We start from the raw sequence: 12,506 nt of genomic DNA, 5'->3' as shown, positions 1-12,506 counted from the left end.
TATATATGTGATAGAAATAACTGATATATGTGATAGAAATAACTTTATTTTACATGTTTATGGCTGAATTTTTGTATACTGAGATCATATAGAGTAAGGAAAATAGGTGTGAATAATGAGATTAAGTTGAGCTGAAAAGGTGTCAGTTCATCTGGAAACATACGGCAATGTGTATATATAGCTCAGTGTAGTCTCCTTAACTACTCATGTATATTGGGAGAGATGCCAACATCCCTTATGTTTCCTAATCTAGTCCAGCATATTGTTGTGAATTGCTCATCTTTGTACTGTCATTAAAGGGCAAACAACTGAGAAGACTGCTTTGTATCTAGGAAAATGATCTATGCAAGAAATCAGGAGTCTTAGGCTTCTCCATCACCCCCTGGGCTAAGACTTAATTCTCATTGTATTTCCAGCCCTGATCTACATGTGGAAGAAGAAACTTTACTGGACTCCAGCCATCCACTGAGATGTGATGGTGCAACACATGTCTCATAAACTCTTTTACTTGTAGTAGTATTGGTGTATACATGTCTGGAAAGAAATTCTCTGTATGTCAGCAACTATCATCTTTGTTTTCTCTCAGTACTCTGATATTATATAAACCCAGAACATTCTGCAACTGTTTCATATTCTTCATAGATTACCCATCAATTCAGTGAATACTTTGTATTTATTACTGTATTCACAATGCAGTAACTTTGAGAGTGGTGCCATCATCTTCAATATATTCCTTATACTTTAAGAATTTAGGGCATTGTTAACACTGTCACTATGTACATTGAAGTATGTGAGGTTTGTTTTGTGGTTTTGTTTTTTTTTTCCCTGAAAAATATAGTCCATCTTATTGGAGATCATGAATTAGAATCAAATGAAAACTGGAGTTACTTTGAAAAAAAGAACGTGTTAGAAATAACGTAAAATTTTATTAATGTTCAAAATAAAATACCATTGTAGAAGGCTGTCAGTTGAAAAGTGTACAGTGACAAGGCAGAAGTTAATTTAATTCTAAAAAGAGATGAGTTAAATTAAGAAAAAAATAAAGAAGAAGCAGAAACAAAGGAAATGCAAGGGGCTGAAGGAACGAAAACACCACACTTCTTTTTAAGCAAATGACAATATATGTATATGTATTTCTGTTAGTTTTGAAAACTGCTAAGTCTTACAAAATTAATCTGAAGAGTGTTCTATATTTTATGCAGTTTCGCAGGAAAAAAAATAGGAATTATTGACTTTTTTCTCCATGAATTTAGAAAACTATTTCTCAAATTTTCTGTTATTTCTATCAGTAATTGGACATTGTGAGAATTTGGGCAAGACGCTTAAGATCTCCTTTCTTTAGTTCTGGTTTCCACATTTGGAAAATAATGCTGATAGTACTTTTCCATGTAATAAGATTTTACTGGATTGAGAATTTCTGAAAAAGTTACATGTTGTTGGAGATTGCTTCTCATAGAGATGATCATAAAGCTGGTTTCAAAATTAGTAATGCCTGATTATTTTTTAAATCAATATAGGGAGATGGAACAATTAACAAAAAAAAAAAATGGAATTCAAAACTCTAATCAAAATTCTGAAAGCCAGAACCTGATCCCAAATAATTGAAAATATTTAGTAGTTAGTTTTAGAACCAACTTCAAAATCACAGCTAAGATCTTAAAATAACTGAAGCAGAATGATAATTTTGTGTTGTTATGACAAGCACAGCACATGTGGTTTGAAACAAGATGATAACTTTGTCATTGATGTGCCAGAATGGTGTAAATAAAGTGTAGGTAAATAGCATGCATGCAGGCTCTCTGTGATAATTGTATATTTTCATTTTTTATATTTTTAGCTTAATATTTGTTCTTGCTCATCTGGCAATGATTTGACATCTTTATCATATGTGGGAAAAGTTTAAATTATTGCCAAAATGTGCAAAATAGTCCTGTCATCTAAATTTTTATTTGCTGTGGGATTCTACTTGATATGATTCTATCAAATGTATTTCCTTTTAAAATATGAAGGACTGGTAATCAGACAAAAGCATTTCAAAATATGAAAGTTTTCCAGCATTCATATCAGTTGTTTACCTAAGCTTCTTAATTCACAGGGTACATACAGTATGACTGTACAACACAGTATGTAAATTAAATTGTATTACACTGTCATAGCTTCTTGGCAGAATAGTTTTTACTCTGTTCAAGCAAAATAACTAGTAGTAATTGTTGTACATAGTGTTACAAAACCATCACAAAGGTAAACATAATTTTAGAGTGTCTTTGCCCACAGCATTGCAGAAATATCAGTTAGATGTCTTTTTTGTAGCTTCAGAATAGGTGAAAGAAAATAGAATTGTAATGATATTGGTTCATAGGTACATTAGGTTGGAAAGGACCTACAAGATCATCTAGTGCAACCATCCTCCTATCACCATCCCTACCCACTAAAGTACTAAATCAAATCCCTTAGCACCTCATCTAAAAGCTTCCATGCTTTACCTCCTAATCTACATCCTACAGGCAGAGAAGCTTGAATCAGAAAAGAAAATTTGGATGCATACCTAGGACAGTGAATTGCATGGTGCTGGGACCTTTTTTGTACTATTATTTACTTTTTTTTTTTAATATATATTCTTGAAAGAAAACTAACTCTTTCAAAGATCCACTCATAAAAATGTACCTTTTATCCCAGCTCAAGCAGAGTTTTAACTTTTCTGACCTTTTACCCTTTTAGGTTACTTTCTGACCTTTTTGGAACCAGTAAACAATATCACCATAGTCCAGGGGCAAACAGCAATCCTTCACTGCAAGGTAGCAGGAAATCCATCTCCAAACGTCAGATGGCTAAAAAATGATGCTCCAGTGGTTCAGGAACCAAAGCGTATCATCATAAGAAAAACAGATTATGGTTCACGTCTGAGAATCCAAGATCTTGATACAACAGACACAGGATACTACCAGTGTGTGGCTTCTAATGGGATGAAGACGATAACAGCAACGGGAGTGTTGTTTGTGAGGCTTGGTGAGTTCCAAGCTTTTATAATTGCTTAGACTGTATTATAAGCTGGGTATTAATTTTCCCAATAACAACAAATAAATTTGATGTTTTAAGAATTCTCAGTGTGAAAGGAAGGAAATAAAGCTATTGCCAGAACATAGTGGGTTGAACTTGGTACCCATTCACTAGTAATGAAAGAAAGGAAACACAGGCAGAAGAATCTTTAAACTTCTAATGAAGAAAAAAAATGCTGAATAGGTGGTGTTCAGTAGTGCTGAGCCCATCCTTGTGGAATACCACATTTGTACTGACTCAAATTCTGCTCTTTGAGAGCTAGAGTACACTACCTATTAACAAGTACTTGCACTGACTGTTGGAGAATTGATCGTTCTATCTGGAAGCAAAGGTTTTATTTATTTTTCTTGTGTTTCTAACACCATGAAAAAATAATTCAAGACACAATTTCCTAAAATTTCCTCTGGTTTTGTGATGATAATGACTGATCACCAGTTTGTTTGTAGTGATTCATTAAGCACTGGCTATCTGACCTTGTTCTCAGTGTGACAAAGGTTAGGTGCATATCTCTGTTGTACCATAAACTGTTAGGAATGATCAGGTGGGGCTTAGTAAGGGGTAAAAGATATGTCTAGATAACACATTGTCTTTTTAACAGCCTGTGTTTTTATGGCAGTAGATATTTTCCAACAGAAATAAAGTCCACATAGGTTGTTGCCTGAACAGACAGAAGATTCATGTGATGTTTATTTGTGGTTTTGAATATAGCAGAATGTTATGATGTGTGGGAACTTAGAGGCTTTTGTTTGAATCTTAAGGCTAACTTTTCTTGAAGAGACAGTTTGCAATTGACTTTTTTTATAGAGTTGTTTTTGAGCCAAATTTGCAAGAAATGTTTGTTTGTTTTATATTTGCAGGTCCAACAAACAGCCCAAATCATAATCTTCAGTAAGTACATGTTGGAAAATTACTTAATGTACTCTGACCAATTTTATTCTGTAAGGATTTGTTTCATAAACTCAGTAAATGCTGCCTTCAACCACAGTGAATTTTTTTGCTAAAAATATCCAGTGTGATTGAAAACTCACAGAATGTCTGAAGAGTTCTGATTGGGATAGCATTATGTTTCTGTGAGTTTGAGTTTGATCAAATGTTTCTGAGAAATTTCTGTTTACTTATTTCATATTCCAGACAATCAAAAGACCACATTGTCATGATGTTTGAACACTGTTTGTTTACAGGGCAAGTATAGGCTGAATGAGTGGTTAGAAGTGAATGGATAAAATGCTTATGTTGCTGTGGTTGTAAATTTACCCCTGTCATACTATTATGGCTTGATAAGTCAGATAAAACAAGATTAAAACCTTCTCTTTGAGCAGTTAAGGAACCTCTATTTGTTAGGTGTCATTTTTACTTTATTGGAGACTTGGTGATTTTTCTTAGCGATTTCAGTTCACTTGCAGATCTAGTCATCATATTAATATAGATCAGCTTGGTGCTTACTTTATGTAATAGTTTTAATTTCAATAACATGCATTATGTAGTTTCTTCACATAGGTTCTGCAGCCTATCAATTAATGACATGAGAAATGCAGCGTGAGACCTTTTCAGTGTTAGTTGCATTGAAGTTACCATTGGTGAGGGAGCAAAGCAAATTTGTGAGAACACGTGGATGTTTTTCAGGTGTACATTACTAATCAGTGCTTATGGTTATTGAATTGCCAGTAGCTTGGATGGAAATATATTAAGTTGCTGCAGTGGTCTGACCACTATTACATTCACCATAGCTCAATCAATCAATAATCTTACATATATGAAAACAATACCACATTCTTGTATTTTATATTTATGCATAGTATGTGCAAATTAATTTAAATAATTTTCAAAAGGTTTCATATTTTTCTTAAAATTGTTTGCTATTGTGGATGAAAAACAGCTGTTCAAAACTTTACCAAAAAGTGTATTAATTTTTCTAGTAAGTGAAATTCTATTTAAGATTGTACACACTTGAGTTCTGAAAACTGTTTTACAATTGTTCTACAAGGGAAATCAGTATGATGCTAGGAAACTGATCTTTTACAAGATGGAAAGGCAGCGACTGGGGCACAAGATTGTGAACTACAGTACACATAAGTTCAAAGAACACTGTTCTCAAATACAGCTGAAGAGTACTGAGATCTGTGACCAAGGTGAAATGCTGGGTTCTAGGTTTTACATTAATTTATTTCATATTAACAGAGAAATAATTCATCTTATTTCTTTTGGTTTCCCTAATATAGTATCTACCAACAGCTTCTCCTGCAGAGAATGTTAGATCTTTGCTGCTTTACAAAAAACAAGATTTATTTTTAGTAATTAAGTTGTTACAGTGAAAAAAAAAAAAAACCTACGTTACACAGAGTTCTTAAATACATGCCACTAAAGGGGGAACTGAATTAATACTTCTTAGGTACCTTTCATTCCTGCTTTAACCTTATTTTTGATCAATTTATTATTCCTTTTTACAAGTGTTCAATGATTGGATATTATAAACAAACAAACAAATATTATTTTGGGAAAACAATGAATATCATATGAATTTGGAACTAGTTTGTGATTAAAACACCTCTAAACTGGTTCTGAACTAATGGCATTAGTGTTGGACTTTGAAGCAGTAGCCTGCCATCTTGTTTTTGTGCCCACCATTGGAAGCGAGATGAAAATTATAGTGCTGGTAGATGTTTTGCCCATCCAGTAAATGGAAGAGAGAGCCGAAGCTTGAAGAAAAAGTGCCTGAGATGGGAAATTGAGAGAGAAGTCTAGCATTTGAGGTGTAGGGGTGTGCAGCAATGGTAAGATTTTTTCCTCATTGTATGACTGCTCCTATTTAAAATTTTTTGCACCTTCCTACTTAACCAGTTTCTATACAACTTTCCAATTTATTATCCTTCCTTCTTACTTTATTTTTTTTTCTATTTTCTCATCCTGTGCCTTCCAGTTGTTCCCATGTTCCTCTGCTCCATGTCTCCTGCCTAGCCCTGCAAATAAAATGGTAATTTGGCAGTACTGGTGTTTTTTGTTTTGTTTTGTTTTAACTGAATATTTTGTTTAAAATTGTGCAGGTCAACTTATAAACCAGAAAAACGAAATGGAGAAAATGATGATTGGAATACCTAGCTACCTAGCTGCTTACAAGGGTCTGATGTAGAACAGTGGACTTTTTGTTCGCTACACAACAAAATCTGTTGTTGAACCTCCCAAGTGCCATTCCTTCTGGCATTAACGCTTCCAAAAAGACATACTTCATTGCAAATTCTGAAATCTAAAACCACTGTATCTGGATTTAAAACTATACCTAATGAATTATTATGGGATAAAAACCTTTATCTCTACAGATAACATCTAGCAAGGTATTATTATGTATCGTATTATTATGTATCATGTGTTTTGCTATGGATTTTTAGAAATTATCTAAAAATTTAGAGTCAAATGCACGTTATGAAGTCATATTTAGCAGTGCAACACTTTCTAAAGGAAGAATACTTCCCTTACAGTTGATCATCAGCACCACCACTCATATCTCTTTCCTTTCCCTGGAGAGGCAAAAACTCTTCTAGTCTACATGTAGTATAGCCACCGGTAATAACATTTTAAATATTGTAAATCACACAGGATTTTTCTTAAAATTCATATAAACAGATGTTTTTATACCCAATACATGGCTAATTCAAATCAGAATTTACAGTAATTATTCAGGCACCTAGGAACTATGTGTTGAAAGATAGGACTCCTATAAATGGTTTGGCCCAGTTTAGCCTAGTTCTCTGGCAGGCTATGAAGGGATCCATGGTCCCACGTGCAGGGAAAATGGTAAGGGGAGAGGAGAAAAGGTAGGGAGATGGGCCTAGACAATGCAGACAGTTGCTTCATCGTATCTTCCTGTTTACTCTTTGTTCTATCTAGTCTTTCAGTTACTTCTGAAATTGATGATATATGGGCTTGTGGAGGGGCTAAATGTTGCTCAGTTATGAGTCTAATAATAAGTTCAAAAAGTCATCTTTGCTCTCTCTCATACATTATAGTAGTGTACCAGTGTACTTTTCTGGTCCAGTTCTTGTGAATTTCTGCTACATACTTGGTGCATGCCTGACTCTCTTAGGATGAAGGTCTTGGTTGTCAAGAATGAAAGTGGGGTCCTACAATATGCCTACCATGGCTAATTCTCTAAGGCAATGAATATTTTTTCCTCTGTTGTCCATTTCTTCAACTCAGACATCTTATCTTCTTTGAAGGGCTATCTTTCCTTTACAGCTTAGAGCATTTGCTTCCAGAGAGTGAAGAACCCATCTTGACATCTACTAATTCCTCTATCAACGGCTGAGTTCTTAGCAGTGCTTCCCAAATGGTGAACTTCTCCGCCATCTGTGCACTGTTGGCCCCATTGTCCCAATATCAAAGTAACCAGATGGCAGTGGGCTCACTTGGATGCCAAGAAAAATCTTTTCTTGAACCTTGAATTTCAGTTATTTTCAGAAGTTGAGTAGTAATAGTACACAGGTTGGATGCTAATAATAAATAGTGTCTTCCTCACCTTCTTCTAGTCTTTTAGTTTTTGCTGTTGTTTTACTTGGTGTTAGTGACAGTGGCCTTGTTGAGGGCCCCTCCCCTGGATCTTCTTCCTCTTCTTCCACCTCTTCTTTACACTCTAAACGAGGCAACATCTGTTTCGATTTCCATCCTTCTGCACAGTTGCAACTGACATCAATACTGGTGTTTCCTGTAATTGATCAGGTTGTGCACTTTCAATGCTTTTTCTCTAGTGTGACTTGGAGGCTGTCTCATTTGATCTGGAGGCAATCTCATTCAGACTAGAGACTGTCTTGTTCGGTTTGGAGACTGTCTCATTCAGATTGGAGAGTGTCTTGTTCATATTGGAAGAGGTAGAAGAGGTTTAGGAGCAGTCCCGTTTGGGTTGGTAACTCTCTTTCAGCTCGGAGATTTTCCCTTTTGACTTGGAGACTCTCTCACTCAGTTCATATTCCCTCTTGGGCACTCTCCCTCTCAGTTTGGAGACTCTCCCTTTTGACTTGGAGATTCTCTTTCAGTTTTGGAGACTCCCTTCCTCTCTTGGGCAATGTTGAATAAAGCCTGGTAGGCATAAGCCAGGCCTCAAATGATTTGTGGCTCCTTAGTTCTACCTGAGCCACAACATCCCTGTCTCAAATACCTGCTTGTGTTCTTAGGATCTTGCAGGTGTTCAGGAGTAAAATTCCATTACACAGAGGATGCCCATCACTCTGAAGTCTCTCCCAAGTTGCTCCACACTCACTGCCACTCAGTATTCTCAGGTCTGGGAGAAGGCTTGCTCAAAATATTCTAAGTGAAGATAACAAGTGAGATGATGAGGAATACATTCAGGGAGACTAAGAACATGATCATCTAATGAGCATTCAAGAAACATATAAGGGATTCAAGAAAGACTGGAAGCCTGTTTAAAAATCATGTGTTCTGTAAAATTAGTAACTTTCTCTGGGACATAACTTCCTGTGTTGAAATCATACCATGTTGTATGCAAGCACCAGATAGTGTTTCCACCTGTGCTTCTAACTTTTTATGTATGCATATAGCTTCATAGAGTAGAGTGGTAGTCCTGATAAAGGTCCAGTATGTTCTAAGTATTAAAAGGGGGAACATGATGGAATTCAGTCTCTTGAAGAACAGTTTTACAAAACAAAGCAAATATATTTTGTCTCTTTAGAAAATATAACTGGCACAGTTTGCAGAGTTCCCAAATGCTGGCAGTCCAGTCAGAAATCAAAGCCTGTAAACAAGTTAAGCTTTCTAACAAAGTTCTCTGCAAGCGCAGAGTGTTTCACTTTTCCCAGCCAATGCACAAAAAGTATGTCTCAGATTGGCCTGACTTAACCTAGTTCTGTAACAAGGAATGAAGGGACCCATGGTCCCATGCCCCAGAAAAAGGGTAAGCGAGAGGAGAAAAGGTAGGGAGATGGGCATACTTGGGAAAAAAATCATACCAGCAGAAACAAGCTAAGGAAAACAAGAAATTTACTAAGTATAATACCGGAATGTGAGAGATAACACAATAAAAATATATATAATTGAAATTGAAGGTAATAAATAAAATGAGAGAGAGTGTCTGAAATCAAAGTCCTTGCTCTTAAGACAGCTAGGGAGCACACACAGCAAAGCAGACAGAAAAAGAGAGTCTTGTAGCTCCCAGTCAATTTTATCTTTCCCTCTGATTGAAAAATGGAAACAGAATGATGAAGTCTTCTGGAAGCTGTAGTTCATTTCTCTCTTCTGTGACCGGATAACTGGAACTATTTTTTTTTTTTTTTTTGAGAAATTGAGAATCCATTAACTCTTTAACTCCCTGTTCACTGTTTGATGTTATGATGTGGAATACTGATCACAAATCATAAAATTATGACAGACTACTCATTAAAAAAATGCTTGCCTTTTGTTTTACACTTGACTGAAATGACTATACTGGAAGTACACATATTTTTCTACAGATATTTGTGGTGTCATGTTGAAGTTAGAGAATAAGCACATATATTTTTTTTTTTGTTTCCTGCTTTAATCAAGCAAGAAGAGGGATTTTGTGGTTAAAACACTGGACTGCAATTTTAGAGGTCTGGATTCAATTTTTGGTTCTGTTCCTGTCTCTGTGATTGCAGCAAGTTCTTTAACCTTTGTCTCTCCATTTGTTGTACATCAAACAGATACACAGTCAATCCTCAGAATTTCTGTGCCTTCAACTATTAGAGATCAGATAACTTCAAAATGTCTAGTGTGCATTCTCCCTCTTGAAAGCTGGGAATATTGTTCCTATCTAACTAATAAGGTGCTGAGGCAAAACTATCTCAGGCTGGTCCACATAAAACAGCAAATGTTTGCCTCGGCAGATTTCCTGGCTCTCTCACAGTCCAGTTTGGGGATGTGGCTGGACCATGCTGCAGTTTCCTTCTAGCCTGTGTGTTCATTTCCTTTTTAATTTCAGAATTGAAGGGAAGGCTATATTTCACCTGGTTTTGAGGCAGGGCTCTTATCAGAGAATTATGATCCACCACCATAGATCTACTGGTCCATCTGTTTAAGTGTCCTTTCACAAACTGCCTAGGCTGAGACCAGAAATTTGTAGACAAAAAGGATTAGTGAATCAGCCAGAATCAGCCGTAACTCTTCTTTTTTATGTCATGTTTCTGTCTTAGCTACTTAAGATTTTTGTTGTTGTTGTTGTTGTTGGTATAGCAATTGTTTGGCTTTTTTCACTCCAGCTATGTAGTATCCTAGAAGGGCTCATAATTATGTTGTCACAAATAAGTATGTACTGAACATTCGTTCTGTGCAGAGCTGTACCATAGACTCAGAAGAAGTGTAGTTAGCTGTCTTGTAATGGAAATGGAACAAATTTTTGTTCTACTCTTACTTTCGTGGTTTTGAAAAATACTTTTTTTTTTTTTTTTTTCCCATGAAAAACCCAGAGCATGGGTAATTCAAAACAGAAGTACTGGTTTGGGTTTCTTCGCTCCACACTAGATTCTGGCTTCATCCCACATTATGTTATTTCCTTAGCTTTAATCTCCCACTTACACACTTCCTAATCTTTAGTGGTTAAGCAGTGAAATATCTATGTTATCTATTTTAGAAGTTTGTGTTCAACATGGACTAAGAAAATTAATTAATTTAAGCATTAAGTGTGTATTGTAACTAACATGGTTAACACTGTGGAGCAGAAACAGCTATGGATAGGACAGCCTTTTTTCTACTCTGCAGAGCAGTGATTGTGTTTCCCATAGCCAAGAGTCTGTCTTCGCCTGTGTGACTCTGAAATGTGCATGTGATGGTAGGAGCTGTGTCTGTATTATCTGCAACTTTTTAGCTGAAGAAACTACGGTGCTTTTTCCTTTTTTTATAAAGGAAATAAAGAACAGAGGGAAGAAGTTGACAGGGAGCTTTGAAAAAAAAAGGTTAATATTTTGTCTCATTCAGTTATACTTACTGGTCTTAATTGTTCAGAACCCCCTAGAAAATTATGCCAAGCACATGCAAAAGTGAGTAAAATCAGACCTCCAAAAAAGCTGTACCTTTTTTCAGACTGTAGAAATCAAATGTTCCTGAGCCTTGTGATGTAATGCAGCTGTTCTGCATTGCACTGCATGACAGCCTGGTTGCAGTGCCAAGAGGGTACACTTATGGGACTTCCCTGCTTTTGTACAAGGCTTCTAAATACCTTTGGAAGAAGTGTCAATTAATTACACTTTTGTCTGCTCTTACAGTTAAGTTGACTTCAGGTTAGATTTGATGAAGCACCTTCCCACTTGCTGTACAACATTAGCACCCTTTTTAAATGGGTGGAACATGTAATAAATTTAATGCACACCACTTGGTTTTTTATATATGAGAATCAAGAAGGCAGTACAACATAGCACATGAACCTTCATTCCTAAGAGATCTACTTTCCAAAATTTACAAGTTTTACATATAGGTGGATATTGAAGATAGTAGAGCTTGTGGGCTGGGACAGCCTGCTTCCTACTCTGCAGAGAGTCTCTGAGATGTGCATGTATAGCCAAGAGCAGCGTGCAGCTCTGAGTTTGTAAAAACGCTATTCCGATTTTCTCTCATCCAGAAAATCAGCAGCCAGGTGCCTAGGTTTGTGCATCTCTGAGAATCAATTTCTGTTAAACTTCTAAAGAACTTGTAAGCAAAATAAGACAGTTGTTAATCCATTTAAGAATATATGTAAATTGATATTCAAAGTATTAGTGGCCTTTGGGCTTTTGGCAAGTAGTACTTGCAGCTGTTGGACATCCCTGATATAACCAAGGGTCTTTATTTTGTTTTGATTTTACTTCCTCCCTCTCTCCCTTCCCTTCTTTCTTTCATTCAGTAGCTTAAATGACTTTCAAAGTATTTATTGTATGTCCTACAAAAGGACAGTTAAATGTCCCTGAGACTTCCTGTCAGCATTGGATGCCACAGTGTGTTTAATTAGAGTTCCATAGGGCACTGAATAGCTTCTAAGTGCATACAAGGAAAAGATGATACTGTAGTTAGATTTTAAGGTAGAGGACCACTATTCTAATGGAAAGTGGTCAATTTAACAAAATAAACTGATGTTGTAACACCACACCATAAATAACCCTTTCAATTTTAATAGTTTTAGAGTTCATTTTTCCTTACCTTTTATATAATTTTATTCTGTTTCAATCTGAATGACAAATAGATGCAATTTATTTATTGTACTTGAGAAAAGGTGAAGCAGGTGGTACAAACTGAGAGAATTGAAACATTTCCCCTCACTAAATAACACAAAGTGTGATAAAATGCAGTTTAAAAAAAAAGAAAATAAATACTAAGGAAATTTGCTTTTTAAAATTGATATTGCTTTTTTAATTCTGAAATCTAAGGTCTTTGAGGCAATACTAACTCTAAAATTAAAATGGCAAGAATCTCATCTTAGCCAGTCTCTCTCATGCTTCTGAGAAAAGAAGTACTTTAAT

At 35.7% G+C, this 12,506-nt stretch overlaps 1 protein-coding gene across 1 annotated transcript in view; it reads left to right on the top strand.

Moving 5' to 3' along the window:
* ROR2 (receptor tyrosine kinase like orphan receptor 2) overlaps positions 1 to 12,506 on the top strand; it is a 141,922-nt gene that overhangs the window by 106,370 nt on the left and 23,046 nt on the right. The window contains exons 3-4 of the mRNA XM_065740555.1: positions 2,719 to 3,006; positions 3,915 to 3,945. Coding sequence (XP_065596627.1) covers positions 2,719 to 3,006; positions 3,915 to 3,945 — 319 coding nt within the window. The remainder of the gene's footprint in view (positions 1 to 2,718; positions 3,007 to 3,914; positions 3,946 to 12,506) is intronic.

Source organism: Cyrtonyx montezumae, unplaced genomic scaffold (assembly GCF_038088225.1).
Source record: "Cyrtonyx montezumae isolate F1298 unplaced genomic scaffold, pur_monq_1.0 scaffold_29, whole genome shotgun sequence".
Classification (NCBI taxonomy): domain Eukaryota; kingdom Metazoa; phylum Chordata; class Aves; order Galliformes; family Odontophoridae; genus Cyrtonyx; species Cyrtonyx montezumae.
Note: the sequence above shows the minus strand (reverse complement) of the source record. Positions and strands in the feature narration are given on the sequence as shown.